The 24768-nt window shown below is 40.1% G+C and overlaps 1 protein-coding gene across 2 annotated transcripts in view; it reads left to right on the top strand.

Annotated features, from left to right (window-relative positions):
* kcnh1a (potassium voltage-gated channel, subfamily H (eag-related), member 1a) overlaps positions 1-17668 on the top strand; it is a 121481-nt gene extending 103813 nt beyond the window's left edge. Inside the window, exons 10-12 of one of the 2 annotated variants that reach the window (XM_083544593.1) lie at positions 200-396; positions 15022-16232; positions 16393-17668. In XM_083544593.1, the coding sequence (XP_083400719.1) occupies positions 200-396; positions 15022-15852 (1028 nt within the window). In that variant the 3' untranslated portion in view covers positions 15853-16232; positions 16393-17668. Of the gene's footprint in view, positions 1-199; positions 397-2419; positions 3162-15021; positions 16233-16392 lie in introns of those variants that run through there. The other variant, XM_083544594.1, reaches the window with a different exon arrangement.
* Positions 17669-24768: the final 7100 nt, after the last annotated feature.

Below are 24768 nucleotides of genomic sequence, written 5' to 3'. Positions count from 1 at the left end.
AAATAAATTGAAAATGAAATTAAATAGTTTACATTTATTATATCACATTTGGGTAATAAAGATTAATAATAATCGCTCATTATATAATGTATATAATATATATAAAGAACGAATTTCACTGTGCTCTAATGTAAATGTGACAAATAAAGGCTATTCTATTCTATTCTATATACTGTATATATTTGTGTGTGTATTGTAGGAAAAGGTGACGTCTTTGGAGACGCGTTCTGGAAGGAAGTGACTTTAGCACAGTCGTCTGCTAATGTGCGAGCTCTGACCTACTGCGACCTGCACGTCATAAAACGTGAAGCTCTGCAGAAAGTTCTGGAGTTTTACATCCCGTTCTCCAACCACTTCTCACGCAACCTACTGCTGACCTACAACCTCCGCAAACGGGTGAGTTACACACACACACACACACACACACACACACACACACTTACACCGCAAACACCATCACCCACACCCCAACACAGAATGTAAGTAGTGTGTGTGTGTGTGTGTGTGTGTGTGTGTGTGTGTGTGTGTGTGTGTGTGTGTGTGTGTGTGTGTGTGTGTTTGTGTATTAAAAGAAAAGCTAGATAAAGGAAAAACTGTGGATTGATGATCACAGAAAATAGAGCTGATGTACGGTGGCTGAGAAGTGCAAAACACATGAACAAATCCAAAAACAAATCAACAAATTAACAAATTAACAAATTCAAAAACAAAACAACAAATCCAAAAACACATTACAAATCCGAAAACAAATGAACAAATTAGAAAACACTAACAAATCCAAAAACAAAATAACAAATACGAATACATTGCGAATGGAAACTTACAGATCATTGGACAAGACACCTGTCAGTCAAGATATACAGGTGAGTGACAGGTGTCTCGTCCAATGATCTGTAAGTTTCCATTCGCAAACTATACCTAACTTTTCTGGTTTGTCTGGCTTTTCGTTGTGTTTTTTGGATTTGTTAATGTGTTTTTGAATTTGTTAATTTGTTTTCGGATTTGTTATTTTGTTTTGGGATTTGTTGATTTGTTTTCGGATTTGTTAATGTGTTTTGCACTTCTCGGCCACCGTACTGATGGGACGATTTCTGCTAATGCTAATCTAACAGTTTTAAAGGTCAAAATGTGTGTGTGTGTGTGTGTGTGTGTGTGTGTGTGTGTGTGTGTGTGTGTGTGTGTGTGTGTGAGGGATGAGTTTGAGAGGAGTGTGAGACATTGAGATGCGTGTGTAAAAGGAGTGTGAAACAGTTAGAGGAGTGTAAGACTGAAAGCAGTGTGACACCATGAAAGGAGTGTGAGAGGAGGGTGACACTGAGAGGATAGTGAGAGGAGTGTGAGACAATGAGAGCAGTGTGAGACAGTGATAGCAGTGTGAGACAGTTAGAAGAGTTTGAGACAGTTAGAGGAGTGTGAGAGGAGTGTGGGAAAGTGAGAGGAGACAGTGAAAGGAGTGTGAGACAGTAAGAGGAGTGTGAGACAGTGAGAGGAATATATGAAAGGAGTGTGAGAGGAGTGTGAGACAGTGAGAGGAGACAGTGAGACAGTGAGAGGAGTGTAAGACAGTGATAGCAGTGTGAGACAGTGATAGCAGTGTGAGACAGTGAGAGGAGACAGTGAGAGGAGTATGTAAAAGGAGTGTGAGAGGATTGTGAGAGAGTGAGAGGAGTATGTGAAAGGAGTGTGAGAGGAGTGTGAGACAGTGAGAGGAGTATGAGAAAGGAGTGTGAGAGGAGTGTGAGACAGTGAGAGGAGTATGTGAAAGGAGTGTGAGAGAAGTATGAGAGGACTGTGAGACAGTGAGAGGTGACAGTGAGAGGTGACAGTGAGAGGACTGTGAGAGGTGTGTGGAACAGTGAGAGTTCTGTGTTTCATTAGTGTGTTTGTGTACAAAAGAGAGAAAAGAGCCTCATTTATCTTTATTACAATCAACTCTTTTCTGTCTATACTGTATATATCTGAAAATATTTGTTCTAAACACGTGTGTTCTAAACAGATGTAAGTAAGAGGGGGTATATGGTGGGGGAACTCTGTAACAATGAGGGGCAAGTATGTACTTTTGTCTGGATAAGATCATTCTGTCAGATATAAAGCTGATTATTGTGAATATTAAAATAAACATTAAACCACAATGTGACGTGTGTGAGCAGGATTTTTATAAAAGTCATGCACAAGAGTTGTAGTTGGGACTGATACTGAACTGAGTTTGATAAGCTGTCAGAGTAAGAATTCCAACCCCATAATGGCACTGCAGGCAGAGTTAGGAGGTTTAAATGTTAGGTTCAAATATGAATACAGATAGGGTTATTTGGAGCACTTTGTAAGAATCTTTTGGGTTTGTCAGTACCCACTTCTTATGCACTCTTTTTTAAGAACACAAAAAAAACAACTTTTACTCTTTTCTAGTTTATCTCACCAGCTCCTTGTGTCACTGGGATTTATCTCACCATCCTGCCTGCTCCACTTCCTGTGCCCGACCTCTCTCTTATCCTTTTTATGCATTGCTTTCCCTGTTACCTGACTTTGGACTGTGTTTTGGTTTGTGCTTTTGAATTCTGATTCTGTCTGCCCTGTATTGCTCTGCTTGCCAGTCTCTGTTGATTTGAATTTTTGGACTGTGATTTTGCTCTGTCCTACACTACTCAGTTTTCTGGTGTGTTCACTTTTAAATGTTTTGGATCTGTTTACTCTCACTTCTGGCTTCTGCACTTAATGGAGACTGTTTTCACCACACCCCTGTCTGCATTCTGCATTTTGGGTCCTCCCATCCATCATGCCACTGACAGAATAATCTGGCTATTACATGGACCCCAAGGACACACTAAAACTGGCAGGCTCTTCCCACCTAGGACCCCCACCTTTTGGACTGTAAAGGACAGTAAAAGATAGCCCTGCCGCAGTTTTTCTCAGGTTTGCAGCCCCTCAGGGGGGTCGCCCAGCCTGGGATTCTTGCAAAGAGCATCACTCAGTTTTCCTGCCTGGCTGGGGGTATCGCCAAGCTCTCCCAACCTGCCGAGATTATAGCTTGGTCTGTCTGCTCTGCCAAGGATGCCCCACTGCGGGGTAAGCCTCCTTGTCCTGTTCCATTACCAAGACTCCAAACCTCTCTGCCATGCTGGGGTCGTCACTCTGCTCTCTAGCCTTGCTAAGGACGTCGCTCCACCTCTTCGTCATCAAGTCAGCCCGAAAGCCTGAGTGCCCATCGGAGCCCCTTACTTAAGGGCAGCTTCCAGGAGGCTTGCTCTGCACTTCATTAGTTCTTTCCTGACCAACAAGACATTCTAACCCATGGCGGTCTGCCTCACGCCCCTTTAGAGTCCTCCGCAAATTATTCTTCTTATAGACCTGTCAGTTATATATTTTAGTTCTGTGAATGTGATGGTGTAACTATTAATTAAATTCAATTCAATTAATTTTTATTTGTATTGCGCTTTTAACAATGAACATTGTCTCAAAGCATCTTTACACAGAAAATGTGGTGCTAAAAATTAATAAGATGTTCTTTATAAGTGTAAGTTTGTTCTTGATGAACAAGTCGGTGGCGACTGGCGACTATTAAGGAAATGGCATATGAAACTTATCTGTAGTTATATCTAGGATGTTAAGACAGATGCTGGATTGTGTGTAAGAAAAAGATTCAGATATTTTTATTGTTAACTGTACACAAAGTTTGTAACGCTGTTCCTGTTTAGAGGTTAAAAACATGTAAATGGATAAAAATACACTCCTCTACATGCAGGTGACTGAATCAGTGTTGTTATTATCTGTGATGAAATCTGTCACAGTGTGTGTTTACTGCAGTGTGTGAGTGTGTGTGAGTGTGTATGCGTGCATTGCAGTAAAGCCTCATGCTGACCACAGGCATATGGAGGTTGGAGAATGCTGGCAGGATTAATGGATAAACAATGGTGTGTGTGTGTGTGTGTGTGTGTGTGTGTGTGTGTGTGTGTGTGTGTGTGTGTGTGTGTGTGTGTGTGTGTGTGTGTGTGTACGCTGATTAAGCTGGTGCAATGTAACTTACTTAAGTCAGTGTGAACTGCAGTGAGCAGCATAATAACAATCCATTCAATTCATGTTTATTTGTTTTGTACTTTTAACAATGAACATTGTCTCAGAGCAGCTTTACACAGATAATGTGGTGATATAAAGAACATATTCATTTATTAAGTCTAAGTTTGTCCCTGATGAACAAGTCGGTGGAGACTGTGGCAAAGAAAAACTCCCTGAGATGCAGAAGGAAGAAACATTGAGAGGAACCAGACTCAAGAGGGAACCTCATCCTCATCTTGGTGCCATCGAATGTCCATTTATTACAGATAAACGATGTTGAGGTGCAGTGATGGAGATCAGAAGCAAACTGTAGTCCTGAGTCAGTGTAGCAGACTGTTGACATTAACTACAGTACAAATCCATCCTCAAAACTCCCGTTCTTACTCTGGAATTTCATGGAACCACCCAAGGCATTGATGAGAAACTAGAGGTAAACTTTCTGATTACGTAGCATCTCTGGATGGTGTTTCTGTTTCTGTAAATAATATCACCAGGATCTCCTTCTTTCACCTTAGAAATATTGCTAAAATTAGAAATATGATGTCGTTAGAGGATGCAGAAAAACTAGTTGATGGTTGTGTAACATCTAGATTAGACTACTGTAACGCTTTACTGTCTGGGTGTTGGAGTAAGTGCAGAAATAAGCTTCAGTTAGTTCAGAATGCAGCAGCAAGAGTCCTCACTAGATCTAGAAAATATGAGCACATCAGCCCTGTTTTAATCATCTACACTGCTCCCAATTACATCTCACACTGATTATAAAATACTACTACTGACGTATAAAGCACTTAACGCTCTCACGCCGCAGTATCTGAGTGAACTTCTGTACCAGGATGATACTCCACGCCTACTTACATCAAAAGGAGCAGGCTGTTTGTTGGTACCTCAAATAATGAAGACTCCAGCAGGGGGCAAATGTTTCTCTTATAAACCCCACAGTTATGGAACAACCTTTCCAAACAGTGTTCTGGACTCAGACACAGTCTCAGTGTTCAAGTCGAGGTTGAAAACACATTTATTTAGTCAAGCCTTTTATCAGTAGATTTATTTTTCTTAGGTAAAGGCTCAGATCTGGAGGGATTATGGATATGGAGTGTTTGGTGAACTGGGATCACAGTTCGTCCCCTCAATCTACCACGTTCACTCAGGTTTGTTGACGGTGGTGTGGTGGGTCGTCTCTTATCCCAGAGATCCCTCATGTCTGTGTTTCCTTCTGGTTCTCACTTATAGTTCTGCTGACATCTTGTCGAAGTCCAAACTGCACAGTGATATTAACTTTCATACAACAATAAAGACACAAAATAATCCATATCCTTCTCTTTCTGTAACCCCTCTTCTCTCTCTCTCTCTCTCTCTCTCTCTCTCTCTCGTTAAACATGCTCCTGAGGTTCCAGTGACCACTGTTCCTGACCCTCTCCCCTCCCAATTCATCCAGGCTTGCCTCTGGATAGTGTTCTCTTTGACTGGAGGCCACTTTGTGCAGCTTGGGACGGTTTCCCATCAACGCCTTGGGTGGTTCCATGAAATTCCGAAGTAAGAATGGGTGCTTTGAGGATGGGTTGGACTGTAGTTAATGTCAACAGTCTGCTACACTGACTCAGGACTTCTTTTCGCTTCTGATCATCATCACTGCACCCCGCAACATCGTATATCTGTCTTGAGTCTGGTTCCTCTCAAGGTTTCTTCCTTATACCATCTCAAGGAGTTTTTCCTTGCCACAATCACCACCGGCTTGCTCACATATTCACTTTTAATCACCACATTATCTGTGTAAAGCTGCTTTGAGACAATGTTCATTGTTAAAAGTGCAATACAAATAAACATGAATTGAATTGAATTAAATTGAATTGAATTGAATTGAATTGAATTGAATTGAATTGAATTGAAAAGGTCACCATAAAGAGATATTTTTTCTACATGTAAATTAGAATTGTATGGAGGTGAATGAGGCCTCCTGGAAATGGGTGGAATTTTACTTAGAATATGTATAAAACATGTAAGCAAAAGGTGGGATATGCAATGACCCGTAAAATGATTAGTGTATGTAAATTTTTAGGGAGGAGATATTAGACAAAATATCTAAATTTAACTAGGTGTGAGATATAAAACGTGAGGATTGTTTATATTAATTTCGCACTCGCATGTGAAAGCTGATTTGCTCCTTCTCATTCATGACTGGAAGATGTCTTCATTTGGTTTGTTCATGTATTATTTAAAGTTTGGAAACTTATTGGTAATTGATTAGTGAATAGCTAAAACTAATTTGAGTATTGAGCCAATTAATTATGTCTACTTGGACATGGGGTCAAAGCCCACATTGTTTTTGGAGTTAAAGTTCAAGTTTATTTTTTATAACGATTTTTACAATGGACATTGTATTAAAGCAGCTTTACAGAATTTTAAGAGTGAAGGTGAATGATGTGTGTTTATCCCTGATGATGAAGACTGGGGTGACCGGGAAAAACTGGGAAAAACTCCCTTAGATGTTATGAGGAAGAAACCTTGAGAGGAACCAGACTCAAAAGCAGAACCTCATCCTCATTTGGGTGACATCAAGAGTGTGATTATAGTCTTTAAACACTCCAGAACACTGGAGAGTGAGAACTAACATGAGCACTGGAGTGTGTGATTATGAGGAATGTTCTTTTTACAGTCTTATATAGTCATTTGATGTTGTGGAACCAGGAGCTACTGAGCAACTTATAAAATAGCTCAACACTTGAGATCATCACAGATCCAACACCAGCTTCTCCATGCCAGAGCCTTTAACCCCTTACCGTGCCAGCATGACCAATATCCTATTGTTTGGAGGTGTTAATGTTTAACAATAGATTGAATTAAAAGGGACAAATGTAAAAATAACTTTTTCATTCTAAAGGCCTCAAACATCGATTTTAGATCACTGTTTTTCAATGGAAAACGTATAATAAATGTATTTGCTGAATTTGTGTAAGAAGCACACACTAAAACATAAAAAGAAAATGCAGTACTTACATAATTATTCCAAAAACAAGTCACAAACGCATCCACTGATGCAAATCCTGGATTATTTGCATTTTTGCTCCAACTAAACAATAGTCTTGTAATTTAGATGCTTATTCTTTTGTTTATGTCAGAGAACTTCTGGGGTGTATTGTTTTTATGTATTTTGAAAAAGACTTTCACATAGAAAACGCCCTCTTGGTGGTAAAAAACAAATATGGTTAGTAGAATATAATGTTATAATACAAATAAGACCACCCACTTCAACCCACTTCATTTCCAGCCAGTAGCATTATGGAAACAAAATGATTGATGTAAAATGTAGCTAATAAGGATTACGATTTATGGGAGGATTTTATTCTTATGTTTTATTACCCTTTAAAATCTCTAAGTGGTCAAAGAGAAGAGCATGTGCATTGTGACAACCAGGAAGTGGTTTAGGTCCCAGTTCTGCACAAGCAGCTGTTTTACTGGACTTTGTTTACAAAAAAGAAAAAGTATAAATTTACAGTCAAAAGGTTGTTTTATTAGAGATTTGCACAAAGCAGTGATGAGAAATATTTTTGGGGGTGTAGTAACAACAGCGACTTGGAGATCTGCATGTGGATGGAAAATCTGAGCCTGTTTTATCCGTAAGTTACAATATATCTTCCTTTACAGTTTTATACGATGTTATACGTTTTGTTGCCCATTTGTTTTTATAGAAGAAATGCATGAAATGTGTGTGTGTGTGTGTGTGTGTGTGTGTGTGTGTGTGTGTGTGTGTGTGTGTGTGTGTGTTTGTGTGTGTGTGTGTGTGTGTGTGTTTGTGTGTGTGTGTAAGAGAGAATTGTTAGGATTGGAATGACCGCACATCAATATGAATGGTCATGACTGTAAAACAAGAGCTTCTCTGCTACCTGGTCATCAATATGAATGTTAACTCAATATCAATATCCAAACATGTCAAACAAAAACCTGTACAGTTTCTCTCAGCCGCTTTGGAGCATTTCTCAAGTGCATTCGCAACACAATGTGAACAAACAGCACAATGCATTGGATTTCTTGCAAAAACCTGTTTTTTGCTTAAAATCCTTAGTACTTCTTTCAAAATTAAGTATTTGTGTCAATGAACATATCATTGCCATCAAAGTAACAAGATAGTCAAAATGTTTAGTCATTTTTTCAATATGACAATGCTTTATTTTAGTATTTCCTGATGTAAACTCTGTTTTGCATTACAAGAAGATCAGGGATGAGAGGTGAAGAGGTGAGAAGGTGAGGAGATGCTGTGTGTTGTATGGGCCTATAAGGGGAATATGAGATAGCACACCCTGCTCTGACATAGCAGCACACAGTGATATTTCCTCCCTGCTGGCCTGGTAAATCAACAGTAGCTCTGTTTCCAATGACATTTCGACCACGTCTTCTGCTTTTGCTCAGATTGAAGCCAGCCTCATTCACATATATAAAGTTGTAAGGTGGTTCACTTGACTCCAATTCCATTGTATGCTACAACCCAGAAGATACCCAATTAGTTATGCACATTCATTTCATTTCACAAGATACAGTTATATCAAATGTACACATATTGCATGTTTTTTTCCTACAGATATAGCAAATGTATATAGGTCACACATGCTGTATTATATATAAGTCACTATAAGAAGTTTATGTAAATTAGATAAATGCCCATAGATGTTTTACCTGTACATACTGGTACCATTGCTCCTTCACTCTGTCACCATTCCTTTTAAAATGGTATGCGGTACAGCTGTTTCATGCTCATGTGGTGTCTCTTCAACACCCTATCGATAGTTCAGCTAACAGACTGGATGTTTTCAAATACATTATTATCTTCTACAACAGCCTGATGTATTTCCCTTAACCTTATGGCATTGTTTGCTCGGACCATGGTGCAAATAGCCTCCTCTTGTTGGGGTGTAAAAAGCGGTGCCATCCTCTACCTCTGCCACCCCTATGAGGTAATCCTGCAGTCCTGTGTGGAAAAAATGCAATACATATTTACTTAGATGTGTTAGAGAATGTATACACACACTTACAGTAACAGCACAGTCTACACTGGTGGATTACATACCTGTTCTCTCTACGAAATGTTTGAATTATTGGAGACACAGTTGATCTCCCAATATTCGGCTCTACCCTTCGACCCGCCTCAGCCATCGTGAGGCCATGATTGACAACATGGTCCACAATAGTGGCTCTAATTTCATTAGAAATGTGTCTATGTCTCTGGCCTCTTCTTCCTCTTCCTCTATTTTGCCTCCTTACCCTTCCAGCATGCATCCTTATTCTTGGCTCTCGACCATGTTTATTTCCTAGTTGTTCATCCATTTTCAACAATTGTACGTCTGTGTTTTGCTCTTTTTATATACACTCGCCAATTGAAGGTTCACGAGATTCAGCCTTGATCTATTTTAGAGAACTAGTTGATTATTGGTTGATCTGAAAGTGAACATGCCCCTTCATTACTGACATTCAAGGTTCATCTGCACAATTCATCAAGACACATTTACCAAAAAAGTTTAATGGAACTGTGATGAAGATGAGCTTGACAAATTTTGACATTGGTTTAACCATTTTGCACTCAATGACTTATGCAATGAACTGATACCTTAATGTTTTGGGGGTTAAGACCATTTAGGTGAAACTAGTATAATATATTTTGAACAACATGACATAAACAACTGATAATGTAGGAAAAAGCAGACACTTGTACACAATCAATTGAATGATGTACCAAAGCATTCGCAATTTGATAAAAGCAACGAGAAATGTTCGTATGAAGAGCACAAATGAACTAAAATAATGTAATTTTTGATCTGAGAAACGCTCCAAAGCGACTGAGAAAAACTGTAATGGTCACCAGTTCATTTCTTTGCAGACTGCATGAATAGAGTATGAATGAACACCTGAGTTTAGCAGGTGACTCTCAAACAGGGGGAGGGAGAAAAGGAGAAAGAAATCAGATACAGTCTCAGATAAATGTTTGTAGGAATCTCATTTGTAATAAAAATCTTCATAATATTTTAAATATAAACTCATGAGACATGTGGCTTTCAACCCAGTACTTTTCTGGATTGCTCCAGAACTGATTTTGTGTATTTATATATGAAATAATTAAATGTTAAATGCAGGCAATTTATATTTTAGGTACTTATATTGTCTATAACTAATCTTTTCAAGCAATATCAACTTTAAATAATGGACAGTTAATCTCAAAGTGTCTTCTTTTCAAATATATCAAAATTGTGTATGTAGTCCACTTTTTTCAGCATCTGTTAACATTTAAATGTAGGCAGGGCTTTTTTAACTGTGAGGCCCAAAAGCGGTGACAAAGACTAACAGTTTTAACATTCAAAGAGGTCCAATGTTCAAACCCTACATGAAGTGGGATCCAAATGGCGCTGGAACATCTCTAGATGGTTCGGGATGTTTGCGAGTTCGGCATATACTTCTTTGAAGGTCCATAATCTTCATGAGCTGGGACACGACTGGAGCTGGAGCAACCTCAGGATGCCTCAGGATAGGGAAAGAAAGAGAAGCACTGGAGAGAAATTAGCGTAGCTGCTGTTCATGATATTAACAGCACAAGTTGATAATATGCATGATCAGATGTTCTGGATCACAAGGTTATGATATGTGATGTGTGTTATGTGTAGAACTCGCTAAAAAGACATGTTTTTAATCTGCACTTAAACTGGGAGAGTGTGTCTGAGCCCCGAACACTGTCAGGAAGACTATTCCAGAGTTTAGGAGCTAAATGTGAGAATGTTCTAACACCTTTAGTGGACTTTGCTATTCTAGGAACTACTAGAAGTTCAGAGTTTAGAGATCTGAAGAAGCATGACAGATTGTAGCATGTTAGAAGACTGGAGAGATACATAGGAGCTAAATTATTTAGTGTTTTGTAGGTAAGTAGCAGTAGTTTGTAGTGGATTTGAAACTTAACAGGTAGCCAGCAGTGTTGTGCTCGTTACTAAAAAATAGTAACTAGTTACAGTTACTCGTTACTTCATTCAAAAAGTAACTCAATTACTTTGTTGATTACTTAAACCAAAAAGTAATGCTTTACTGTTAAAAGTAACCTTTTTAGTTATTTTTTTGAAGAACCTTCTTTAATGTTCCCATTAATGCCCCTTTATGCGTTATGGTCTATACAAACACAAAAATGACTTAAACACAAAGGAATTTTTAAACACTATTTTATTTAAGTCAGACCAGGACAAACTGAATATATCACAAGGATTTTTGAAATAAATAACAAAACAAACTGAATAATTTATTCAGAATAAAAAAGCTAAAGTGGCTTCTGCATCATAAAAGCTGTTGTGTTGAGCTCTTAAAAATGTTCCTGTCACAGCTTAAGTATGAAAACTATCAACAATGTAGAACAGAACACCGCGTTATCTTCTAGCTTCTAGTTTCTTTGAGGCATGGAGTTTCTGAAGGAGCTTCTATCGCAGTAGATACAACCTTCGAACCAGAAAGACACTTTTGTCTTTATGCTCAACTGAAGTGAAATAATGAGCATATTTCCACTTTGAGAAACTCGTCTTGCTCTCGCCTCGACTCGCCATTACTGCCGCATCTTCTTTGTGTTTACAGTGGTTTATCCACCAATCCTACAATGCGTCACTGCGGTAAACAGGTTAGATTGTAGGCTACACTTTAGCCAAAATTCATTCATTTAAAAAAGTAACGGGTAACGCACCATACGGTAACGGTAATGGAGTTACTTTCTTTTTAAAAGTAACGTGTTACAGTATTAGTTACTGTCAAGTACGGTCAAGTACTGCTACTAGTAACGCGTTACTGCCCAACACTGGTAGCCAGTGTAGGGATGAGAAGATTGGGGTTATATGGTGATATTTTCTTGACCTTGTGAGAACTCTGGCTAACTGTAGCTTGTTTATTAATGATGCAGGGCATCCACCTAGTAATGCATTACAATAGTCCAGTCTAGAGGTCATGAACGCATGGACGAGCTTCTCTGCATCAGATATTGGCATTTTTCTTAGTTTAGGGACACCACTGTGACATTATGCAGTTCAGAGACCAAAACCTGCTGTAAGCTGCATCACCACAACAAAGCAAACAAATAAAAAAAAAGGCAGCTACGTCAAACTGCTTAATAGTCAAGTCAAGTCAAGTCAAGTCAAGTTTATTTCTATTGCGCTTTTCACAACAGACATTGTCTCAAAGCAGCTTTACAGAAAACAACAGTGAAGGTGAATGGTGTGCGTTTGTCCCTGATGAGCAGCCGTGGCGACAGTGGCAAGGAAAAACTCCCTTAGATGATATGAGGAAGAAACCTTGAGAGGAACCAGACTCAAAGGGGAACCCATCCTCATATGGGTGACATCAAAAGTTTGGTCATAAATCTTTCAACAATACAGAACAATTTGTGATCATCATAGATCCAGCATCAGCTTCTCCATGCCAGGGCCTTTAAACACTCGGCATCTACTTCTCCATGATCATCCATAGGTCCATAATCTTCACGAGGTGGGACGTGACTGGAGCTGGCCAAACCTCAGGATGCCTCGGGATGGGGAGAGAAAGAGAAGCAGTGGAGAGGAATTAGCGTAGCTGCTGTTCATGATATTAACAGCACAAGTTGATAATGTGCATGTGATCAGATGTTCTGGAGCACAAGGTTATGATGTGATGTGTGTGATGTGTGTTATGTGTAGGCTTTGCTAAAAAGATATGTTTTTAATCTGCACTTAAACTGGGAGAGTGTATCTGAACCCCGAACACTGTCAGGAAGACTATTCCAGAGTTTAGGAGCTAAATGTGAAAATGCTCTACCACCTTTAGTGGACTTTGCTATTCTAGGAACTACTAGAAGCCCAGAGTTTTGAGATCTCAGGGAGCGTGACGGATTGTAGCGTGTTAAGAGACTGGATAGATACATGGGAGCCAAACCATTTACTGCTTTATAAGTGAGTAGCAGTAGTTTGTAGTCTATTCGAAACTTAATAGGAAGCCAATGTAGGGACGATAAGATTGGGGTTATATGATCGTATTTTCTTGACCTAGTAAGAACTCTTGCTGCGGCATTCTGAACTAACTGAAGCTTGTTTATTAATGATGCAGGACATCCACCTAGTAATGCATTACAGTAGTCTATTCTAGAGGTCATAAACGCATGGACGAGCTTCTCTGCATCAGATATAGATAACATATTTCTTAGCTTAGAAATATTTCTAAGGTGAAAGAAGGCTGTTTTTGTAACTTGATTGATGTGATTTTTAAAAGATAAGTTGCTGTCTAAAATAACTCCCAGGTCTTTTACCGTTGAACTAGTAGTTACAGAACAACCGTCTAAATGCAGGCTGAGATGCTGGAGCTTCTGTGTACTATTTTTTGGGCCGATGAGCAAAATCTCCGTTTTATCAGAATTTTATAGCAGAAAGTTATGGGTCATCCAATCTTTTATTTCTTCAACACACTCAGTTATGCGAGCTAATTGAGCTGTATCGCCTGGTTTGGATGAAATATATAGCTGGGTATCATCAGCATAACAATGGAAGCTAATTCCATGCCTTCTAATAATATTTCCTAATGGAAGCATGTATATTGTAAAAAGCAGGGGTCCCAGAACTGACCCTTGTGGCACGCCATAATTTACTAGCATTATCCTGGATAGCTCTCCATTTAAATCTACGAAATGGTAACGATTGGACAGGTAGGATTTAAACCAGCTTAATGCCTGTCCCTGAATACCGATGTAATTCTGTAAGCGATCGAGGAGAAGATCATGATCTATAGTGTCAAACGCAGCACTAAGATCTAGTAAAACTAATAGGGAGATGTAGCCTTGGTCTGAAGCTAAAAACAGGTCGTTAGTGATTTTAACTAGAGCAGTTTCTGTGCTATGATGGGGCCTAAAACCTGACTGAAACTCTTCAAAGATATTGTTCTCCTGCAAGTGGTTACATAGCTGGGCAGCGACAATCTTTTCTAAAATCTTAGACATAAATGGGAGATTTGAAATTGGTCTGTAATTCGATAGCGTGTTTGGATCCAGATTAGGTTTTTTAATGAGGGGCTTAATAACTGCTAACTTGAGGGATTTAGGGACATGACCTAACGATAGTGAGGAGTTAATAATATTTAAAAGAGGCTCACCAGCTGTATATAACACTTCCTTCAGTAGTTTAGTGGGAATTGGATCTAACTGACATGTTGTTGATTTAGCTTTCATAATAGCATCATACAGCTCTTCCTGTCCTATACATGTAAAACAGTGTAGTTGTGGGGTTGTAAGTACGATTGTGTCGGGAGATGCTGTCAGAGGTTGAACTGCTACAATTGTTTTTCGAATGTTATCTATTTTTTCAGTGAAGAAATTCATAAAGTCTTCACTACTAAACTGTGATGGAACACATTTTTCAGATCCCTGATTTGTTGTTAATTTAGCGACTGTACTGAAAAGGAACCTGGGGTGCTAATAGCACCCCCTGTTAATATTGTTTATAAATTAAATGAAATCTGGACTGGGTGTGATTAGACTGTAATTGTATAAAGCATGGATCTTCAAACGGGGTTCTGCAGTGGTACTGCAAGGAGTCCGCTAATCAATGTTAAACCACAAATAATTTTTTGTTTTAAAAAAAAACATTTTATTTTTTTATTTTTTTAAAGTATTATAATTATTACATTAAAGTTCTAAAAAACTTAAAGCTGATGTACATATAAATGTATAATAGTCCACCTAATAGTAAAAGAAAAATGTATGAAACTGCAAATATATTTTTATTTTAAAATTTTTTAAATTGTGATGAAATATGTTTGTATTATACATAAATCTTTTTGAAAGATTTGAAAATATGAAAATATTCAGACAATTATGCATCTACAAAAACTCTAAAATCTAAAACAATAACTATTAACATTTTTGTGTGTTTATACATAAGTACTACAATATGTAGCAATACAATTTGTGTGGGAGAGTTTGTAATTTCCCTTGTTTTTTCCCAGATTGTGTTTAGGAAGATCAGTGATATGAAGCGTGAGGAAGAGGAGCGACTGAAGAGGAAGAACGAGGCACCACTTGACCTTCCTCCTGATCATCCAGTACGCCGTTTGTTTCAACGCTTTAGGCAGCAAAAAAAAGCGCGAATGGCTGCAGAATGGATAGACAGTGATGAACTAACTGTCAAAGAGTGTCACACCCACAAGGACATCACCAGTATTGTAACCGTCACTGAGAGTCCAGCCACCCCAATTCCCTCAAATACAAGACCTGGTCATGTGAGGAATCTCTCAGGCCAAGAAAAGCTACAAGCTCATAATGCACTTGGAATTTTCCGGACATCAGAGAACCATGGCGGTCGGAGTTGGGCTCGCTTTAGGGAGCTCAGGGGCCAACCAGTGAGCTGGACCAATGTAGCTAAAGCCGAATCGATGGAAACTCTTCCGGAGCGCGGTTGTAAATTGTCTGAGCCCGGGAATCTAAAAAAGACTGACTCATGTGACAGCGGCTTCACCAAGAGTGACCTGAGACTGGATAAAGGGGGCGGAGCTAGAACACCTACAGACCACAGTCCAGTGAGTCAGCTGGACAAAAAGTCTCTGCCCACAGTCATGCCAATCCCTGAATATACCCTCCAAAGCACACTGCTTGATTTGCGTACTGAGCTTAGGGCCGAGTTGCTGTCACTTGGGAATCACATTAACACACTCGAGTCGCAGTTAGCTGAAGTGTTGCAGCTGCTCCGAGCCAGAAAAGCTTCAACAACACACACTCCATTATTCCACATCTCACATCCCACATCACTTGACTCAGACAAGGAAGACATCTTTTGCTGAGTGTTTGTGAGGAGAAGGCTAGGTTTACTTTCTAAAAGAATCAAAAGCCCCATGTTAAAAGAAAAAATAGACATTTTTAACATAAAAAAAAACCAAAACCATTTTCTGAGTGAAGTCACAGACTCAATTAAATTCAGGTTTATTTGTATTGCACTTTTAACAATAAACATTGTCTCAAAGCAGCTTTAGTTTGTCCCTGATGAACAAGCCGGTGGTGACAGTGGTAAGGGCAAAACTCCCTGAGATGCAGAAGGAAGAAACCTTAAGAGGAACAAGACTTAAGTGGGAACCTTATCCTAAGCTGCACAGTCTCATCTAATCGAAGAAAACACCATCCAGAGGCAGGCTGGGAAGTGGGCAGATCCAAGGAGTGGAGAGGAGCAGGAACAGTGGTCACTGGTGCCTCAGGAGCATGTTTAACTTGACAGAAGGAGAGAGAGAGAGAGAGAGAGAGAGAGAGAGAGAGAGAGAGAGAGAGAGAGAGAGAGAAAAAGAAAGAGAGAGAGAGAGAGAGAGAGAGAGAGAGAGAGAGAGAGAGAGAGAGAGAGAAGAGGTGTGACTGTGAGTAAAGGATTTGGATTATTATGTGTCCTTGTTGTTGTATAAAAAGTTAAGGACACTGTGCAGTTGGGACTCTGGCAAGACTCGCTATAGTAGCAAAACTAAAAGGGAGAAGCAAAAGGTAACAGAGACATGAGGATCTCTGGGATAAGAGACGACGCACCACATCACCATCAACAAACCTGAATGAACATGTGAGAGTGAGGAGATGACAGCATCCAAATATCCCATTTCACCAAACACTTGATATCCATGATCCCTCCAGATCTGCTCCTTTACCTCACTAACACATACTGACTAAAGACTCAACTAAATAAATGTTTGTTTAGCCTCGAATTAAACACTGAGACTGTGTCTGAGTCCCGAACACTGATTGGAAGGTTGTTCAATAACTGTGGGGTTTATAAGAAAAACATCTGCCCCCTGCTGGAGTCTTTATTATTTGAGGAACCAACAAATAGCCTGCATCTGTTGATGTAGTAGCTGTAGCTGGATTTGTAATGAAATCTGCTAATTCTTTGAGAAAATCAGAGTCAGGCCCCTGGGGGTCTATAAATAACAACTAATGGAATTGACTGACTAGACCTGCTTTTGGATGCTAAATATTTTATGTTGGTGTAAAGAACTGTGTTATATTTGTGTTTAGTTTTTTTTTGTGACTCTTAGATTATTATTATAAATAGCTGTGACTCCGCCCCCTCTGCCATTTAGACGGGGCTGGTGTATGTAACTATACCCAGGAGGACTCGCTTTATTTAATGCTACATATTCATTTAATCCACGTTTCTGTCAAACACATTATATTAAACCCCTGGTCAGTAATAATTTATAGTCAGCGCTTTTGATGTGAGAGACCTAATATTCAACAATCCTATCTTTAGATCATAGGTGCTGCTCTGCATTCATTCTTATTTAATTTAATGTTAATCAGGTTACTTAAACAGACTTTCTGAGAATTTCTACATTTTGGTTTCGTTTAGGAGACAGACACAGTCTCAATATGGTGGATCCTAAATGATGACTCTGTGCGGCTAGCAGACGGTCGGTTTAGCCTGTCTGTCTGCTCTCTGGCCTTGGCTCTGGGCAGTCACTGGTTATATAGTGCTGTTCTGAGACTATGACCTATACAACAAGAAATGAGAGCAGCACCTTTCCGAGTGGGATGGATACCGTCCCACCCTAAAAGGCCGAACAGCCTTGCCCTCAAAATTGCTCCAATTATCTATGAAGCCCACGTTGTTTTTTGGAGCACCACTCAGACATCCAGCAGTTCAGCAACCATAACCTTTTGTAAGCTACATCACCACGCCACATGGGTGACATGGGGCCAGAGCATATTACAGCATCGGACATTGCCTTCACTAATTTACACACCTCTATAATGTTACTCTTAGTAACCTCTGACTGTCAAATGCATATATAATTAGCTCCTATGTGAAAAACTATTCTCGAGAACCTGTGCTTTCCTAGAAACCTAAGCTGACCTGCTATGTCTTGTGCCCTGGTTCCCAAAATACACATGACCTGTGCTGCTGGAGCCCCTGAAGGTCTAGCTAATTTCACGTGGCTCAAAATAGAGTCTCCTATACAGGTTTCTCAGCAGGTGCTTCACCAAGGAGAGCAAACCTGTTGGACAAGTAAAGCGGAGATGAATGGTGCTGCCGAGTCATCACCCACTTGCCCCACTGCGAGGGCTCTAATGCCTGAGTCGGGGAAATGCTAACTCCACCTAGGGCATCCAGATGCTTGACCGCTCTCACACTCACAAATTCTCTCTAGACTCTGGATGTACTCCTGTAATGCTAAGTTCCCCTTCAGAAACTCAAGCTGCGTTGAAACGCTATGGGAATGCCCCTGCGTTGTCCACGCTCTGAACCACGTGTAAAATCTAGCCAATAGGCAAGCCGTGACGTCATAGACAGGCGACGTCGCGTAAACCAGGCAGCTACAAAATGGCTGTGCGGTGGTAGCGACATTACCTTCTGCTCGTTCAGGTAAGCGCTTTGTGTGTGTTATCTGTGCAGTCATGAGCTTAAATGCAGGCAGAATTCCGTCTGCGTGTTTCCTGCTTGCCCCGATTCATTATAGAGGCTGCTGGATCTCATGGCGGCAGCGTCCAGTGTATTTCCACTCGGCCTTCTCCGCATGAGGCCCCTCCAGTGGTAGCTCTGGGGCAGGAGGGTTTCCCCCCCAGAAGGGGTCTGTATCGTACCATCAAGGTCTCCCTTTGAGCCTTGGATGCATGGAGGACCCTATGTTCTGTCCCGAGTCCCCGTTTTAGGGACTCCTTGTCGTCGCGTAACGCTAACAACGGACGCTTCCCTCACGGGGTGGGGAGTGGTCATGAGTGGCCACTCCGCCCAGGGTTTGTGGAACGGCCCACATCTCTCGTGGCACATGTATTGCCAGGAGATGCTGGCAGTGTTGTTGGGGTTAAAACACTTCCTCCCAGTCCTGAGAGATCGCCATGTGTACATCAACCACCAGCGGGGCCTCTGGTCTCGCCCCTTGCAAACAACTGGCTCGAGAGGTCCTCTTGTGGTCCCGGGATGAACTCCTCTCATTTAGAGCCGTTTACATCCCGGTATGGTTGGATGTCAGAGCAGGTGCCCTGTCAAGACAGTGGCTGCCATGGGACGGTCTTGGCCAAAGCTACGCCTGTACGCCTTTCCCCCGATCGCGCTGCTCTCGGGAGTTTTGGAAAGAGTTCACCAGGAGGGAGTCTGTCTCCTCCTGGTAGCGCCTCGATGGCGGGCGGAACCCTGGTTCACCCCCGCCCGGAGTTGTGGAGGCTGTGGCCCCTGAGGGGGCCCCTGAGGGGGCACAGTTCTGTGCAGCTGTTCTCTCTACCGAGGTAGTAGAGGCCTTTCTCCACTCCAGAGCTCCCTTCACTAGAAGGTCGTACGCCGCACGATGGCGACTGTTCGCATCACAGTGTGAGCACCATGACTTGGACCCGGTTAACTGCCCGGTCGGTTTGGTTCTGTAGTTTTTACAGGTAACCCCTTCGACCCTGAGGGTTTCCGTGTTCGCTGGGTAGGCACCCATTGTTGACACGTTTCCTCCGCGGCGCCCAGAGGCTGAGGCCCGGGACGCGACTCAGAGTGCCTGTCTGGGACTTGGCAGTTGCCTCGTCCCGCCTGGAGTTTGCCCCCTGGCATGGCCAGAGTGTTTCTTTACACCAGGCTGGGTGCGTGCCTAAGGTGCCTATGGCTCCCACACGTTGTGTTGTGTTACAGGCATTCTGCCCTCCTCTGTTTATAGCCCCCAACCAGGGGTTACAAGGCTCGGCTGTGTCCAGTGCGAGCATTGGGTGCTTATCTCCACCGGACGAGTCCTTGGAGGTGGTCGGTGCAGCTGCTCGTCTGCTGTCGCCCTAATAGGGCAGGTCTCCTGGCCGATGGGCGGTCATTAAGAAGGTGGGTAGCGGATGCCATCCTTTCAGCATGCGAGTCCTGGTCCCTGCTCCGATCGGGGTCAGGGCTCACTCCACCGGAGTGTGGCGGCCTCTATGGCCAGGTCCACTGGAGTGTCACTCCAGGACATCTGTGACGCTGCGGGTTGGGCCACCCCGCTGACCTTTGTCAGGTTCTATGGCCTTGACCTCAGAGCCACCCCGGGCTCCTCTGTCTGGTCAGTGTGGCATGATTGGACACTCGTTCCAATAGCGTTTCGACGCAGCTCGAGTTCCTGAAGGGGAATGTCTCTAGGTTACGAACGCAACCCTAGTTCCCAGAGGGAACGAGACGCTGCGTCTCCGTGCCACACTCCCTGCATCCCTGCGGCGCTTACCTTCTCTCTTTGCAGAAGCTAATGTCGCTACCAATTCAATTCAATTAATTTTTATTTGTATTTTTTAAGAAAAAAATCTACTGATCAAAGGCTTGACTAAATAAATACGTTTTCAACCTCGACTTGAACCTTGATACTGTGTCTAAGTCCCAAACACTGATTGGAAGGCTGTTCCATAACTGTGGGGCTTTATAAGAGAAAGATCTGCCTCCTGCTGTAGTCTTTATTATTTGAGGAACCAACAGATAGCCAGCACCTTTTGATCTAAGTAGGCGTGGAGGATCATACTGGTACAGAAGTTCACTTAGATACTGCGGTGAGAAACCATTAAGTGCTTTATACGTCAGTAGTAGTATTTTATAATCAATGCGAGATTTGATTGGGAGCCAGTGTAGACTGATTAAAACAGGGGTGATGTGGTCATATTTCCTAGATCTAGTGAGGACTCTTGCTGCTGCATTCTGAACTAACTGAAGCTTATTTCTGCACTTACTCCAACACCCAGACAGTAAAGCGTTACAGTAGTCTAATCTAGATGTTACAAAAGCATCAACTAGTTTTTCTGCATCCTGTAACGACATCATATTTCAAATTTTAGCAATATTTTAAGGTGAAAGAAGGAGATCCTGGTGATATTATTCACGTGAGCCACAAAGGAATGACTCGGGTCAATAATAACACCAAGGTCTTTGACAGCCATACACGCTGACACAGAAACACCGTCCAGAGATGCTATGTAATCGGAAAGTTTGCTTCTAGCTGCATGTGGTCCTTGTAAAAGTACTTCCGTCTTATCTGAGTTGAGCAGAAGAAAGTTATCAAGCATAATGTCTAATGTCCTTTACAAACTTCTCAACATTGTTAAGCTGATCTCTCTCATCTGGCTTTGCTGAAATATACAGCTGTGTATCATCAGCATAGCAGTGGAAGCAAATCCCATATTTATAAATAATTTCACCAAGGGGCAGCATATATAAAGAGAAACGCAGAGGGCCTAAGACAGATCCTTGAGGATACCAAACTTTACCTCAGAGAGTGTGGAGAACTCACCATTTACATCAACAAACTGATAGCGATCAGTCAAATAAGACTTGAGCCAAGAGAGAGCTGTTCCCTTTATTCCAACAACGTTCTCAAGTCTAGCAAGTAGCATAGTGTGATCAATGGTGTCAAAAGCTGCACTAAGGTTGAGCAAAACAAGTAAAGAGACAAAACCCTGATTAGAGGCCAATAACAGTCATTTACCACCTTAACTAGCGCCGTCTCTGTGCTATGATGAGGCTGAAATCCTGACTGATACAGTTCAAAAATGTTATTCATAAGTAGGTATGAGCAGAACTGCTGTGCTACAACCTTTTCTAAAATTTTCGATATAAAGGGGAGATTTGATATTGGACTGTAGTTGGACAGCTGACATGGGTCAAGGTCAGGTTTCTTAATAAGGGGGTGGATAACTGCCAGTTTGAAGGATTTTGGTACATAACCAGTGCTAATGGAAGAGTTTATTATTTTTAAAACAGGTTCAATTACCTCTGGAGCTATCTGTTTAAAGAAACTTGTAGGCGAGGAAAAATTGGCAGCAAACAGATCAATAACAGGGAGCTAAATCATGTGGCTCAACAGCGGCCTTATACGTGGAAGGAATGTAACATTTATGTATGGTTTATTTCCTTTGCCCTCATCTGTCAAAGAAAATAATAATTTCCTTTACATTCACACAAAGACACATACAGTACATTTGTATACTTATTGCCCCCTCCAGACCAAACTCCCTTTCTCGTCATGCTTTACTGTCCATTTATATTATATTCCAATCAATTTAGTTTTATTTATATATTAGGGCTGTCAATCGATTAAAATATTTAATTGTTATTAACCGCATGATTGCCATGAGGTAACGTGATTAATCACAACTTCATGCTTTACTGTGTAATCACAACTTATACACACATTTCTATCTGTTCTAAATGTACCTTAAATTAATACTTAAAGTTGTTAATAATCTAATCAACATGGGCACAGACAAATATTGATGCTTTTCGCAAATGTATGGTTATTATTACTGAAACCAAACTCAATATAGGGCATAAAGAAAAAATATACGTGTTAATGTTTAAAAGAAATTATGGTGTTTTAAATTGCGTAAATCATCAGGACATCGAATGGAACTTTTGCTATGTTTCCACCCGGATGGTTTTAATAGCTAGACGTGTGCATCATGTTGGATTTTTGTGTTTGATTTGAGATGCATCAGTAAAACAAATTTTTTAAAGGTTGTTACACTGGATTTTTTAAATATATATCTGAGTAAAGAAGGGATGAATAAATTTGTGTTGCATTGAAGATTTTAATTTTGCCTTTTATATTTATTTATATTTTTTATAAAAATGGTCAAACAGAAATGCACGCTCCATTAATCACACATTAATAAACTAATTATTTCTGACAGCCCTAATTAATTTTTTTTTAATAAAATAGTGTTTTTAACAGTACATTTCCCCAAAGCAGCATTACATGAGATATAGTTATAGTTGGAATGTAGAAGTTTAGTGTCTATAAGTTTCTCCCTAATCAGTGATCCAATGGTGACTGTGGTGAAGGAAAAATCATACATTTATGATCTTTGGCAGAAGCCCTTATCCAGAACTTACAGGAGTAACCAAACCCACTTCCTTAGTAAGGTCACAGATATGATGGTGTGGTGAAGTGGTTAAACCTCTACCCTAAACCCTAATAATAAACATTCAACCTAACTCTTTACTCCAGAACAGTGACAATAGCTATGGATGTGCTTCAGTGTACTTTGACTAAATTACCTGCATAGATTTTATTACAGTAAAACCCTGTTGTACGACCTCGCTCGAAAAATTTTACCCTATTTCACAAGCAAATTTCAAAACCAAGAGCAAACCCACACTTCGGAGGGCCGCATAAGTCACTTAGTTGATGACGTATCACTCGGTCGCTCTCGTTGTTAAGTGCAGCAAAAACATAACTTTTTTTAGCGTTATAATTTTATTTAACTAGAAATCTTGAAAAAGTCTCCCAGGAAACTCAGTGATCAGGTGCTATGAAAACGAAAGTAAATAGAATTACCATGGAAACCAGGAAGGTTACGAGCGTGGTGTGCGTCTCACACTTGCAATCAACCACTACCACATGGGTAAGTGTTTAATTATGTTTACATTACAGTAATTTGCGGTGTATTTGTTTGATAAAATATGCTAAAAATACTTTTTATGTGCAGAAATAAGCGATCGAATGAGGTTTCGGAACGGATTAAATCGCTTTTAAACTCATTCCTATGGAAAAAAATCAGTTCGAACGTATAAGCAAATGGACCTACGAGCAATTTTCAAGAACAAATTATGCTCATGGAGGAACGGTTTTACTGTACAGCTTTAGCAAATTGCAATAAAGTAACTTGTATATAAATACGCCAGACATCTGGTTTATGGGACAGTTTTTGAGAGTTAAGAAGAGTCGTTCTTCTCCAAAGACAAGTCAAGAAGCTTTTATTGTCATTTGACCCATATATAGCTGACGCAGTAAACAGCAAAATGAGACACCGTTCTTCCAGAACCCTGGTGCTGCATTTAACAACATAGAGCTACATCACACAACATAGAGCTACATAACACAACACAGAGCTCCATCACACAACACAGAGCTCCAACACACAACACAGAGCTACAACACAGAGCCCCATCACACAACACAGAGCTCAATCACACAACACAAAGAAAACAGAGTTAAGGACTAAAGTAACTCGCCACATAAAGTGCATAAAGTGTCTCAATAAATAATGTTATGTGAACTCTTTTCTGCGGGTTTTATGGACAAAGATATTATGTTCTAGTTTGAATTTACACAGTTATAAAATAAAACTAAATGCAGGCTTGAAGTTTGTTTTTTTACTGAATGTTTAAAGAAATACAAACAAGGTCAAATAAAAGTCATACTTCCTAACAGAAAAAATAAATAAATATAAATAAATATAAATGACAGTCAAAATAATAAAAATAAAGATATCTGCAAAAATTTTTAAATCTAAAATAATAAAAAAAAAATACAAACTAGAGATAAATGTAACACTTTTAAACTTTTAATATGTAAAGACTTTGACTCTATTCCTTAGAATGCTTAAAACATTAAAACACCAATAAACATGTAAAACTGCAGGTTAACACTGGATGGTCTGCCACCTTTCAACAATGTAAAATTGTCAACAATGTCAACATATTCCTTAAAAAAAAAATAATGCAATCAGCATTAACATTTTTAAAATTAAAATTAAATACAAATAAAATGACAATATATATAATCTGAAATGAAAAAAAATAAGCGTACAAGTAAACAAAAAAATGTAATGACATTGTAAGACATAAATTTCACATTTCAACAACTTCAACAATCCCTTTGATTAATTAACATTTTAACATTAGGATGTTAATATTTATTTAATTCAAAAGATGCTCATAACTAAATTTCAACATTCCCAGCAATAGTATCCTTGCAGGGCAAAAAAAGTATGTAAAGTAATAACATTAAACCGTCTCCAAA

The sequence above is a fragment of the Silurus aristotelis genome, assembly GCF_946808225.1.
Source record: "Silurus aristotelis genome assembly, chromosome: 6".
NCBI classification, from domain to species: domain Eukaryota; kingdom Metazoa; phylum Chordata; class Actinopteri; order Siluriformes; family Siluridae; genus Silurus; species Silurus aristotelis.
The sequence above is the reverse complement of the archived record's forward strand: the minus strand, read 5'-3'. Positions and strand labels throughout refer to the sequence as shown.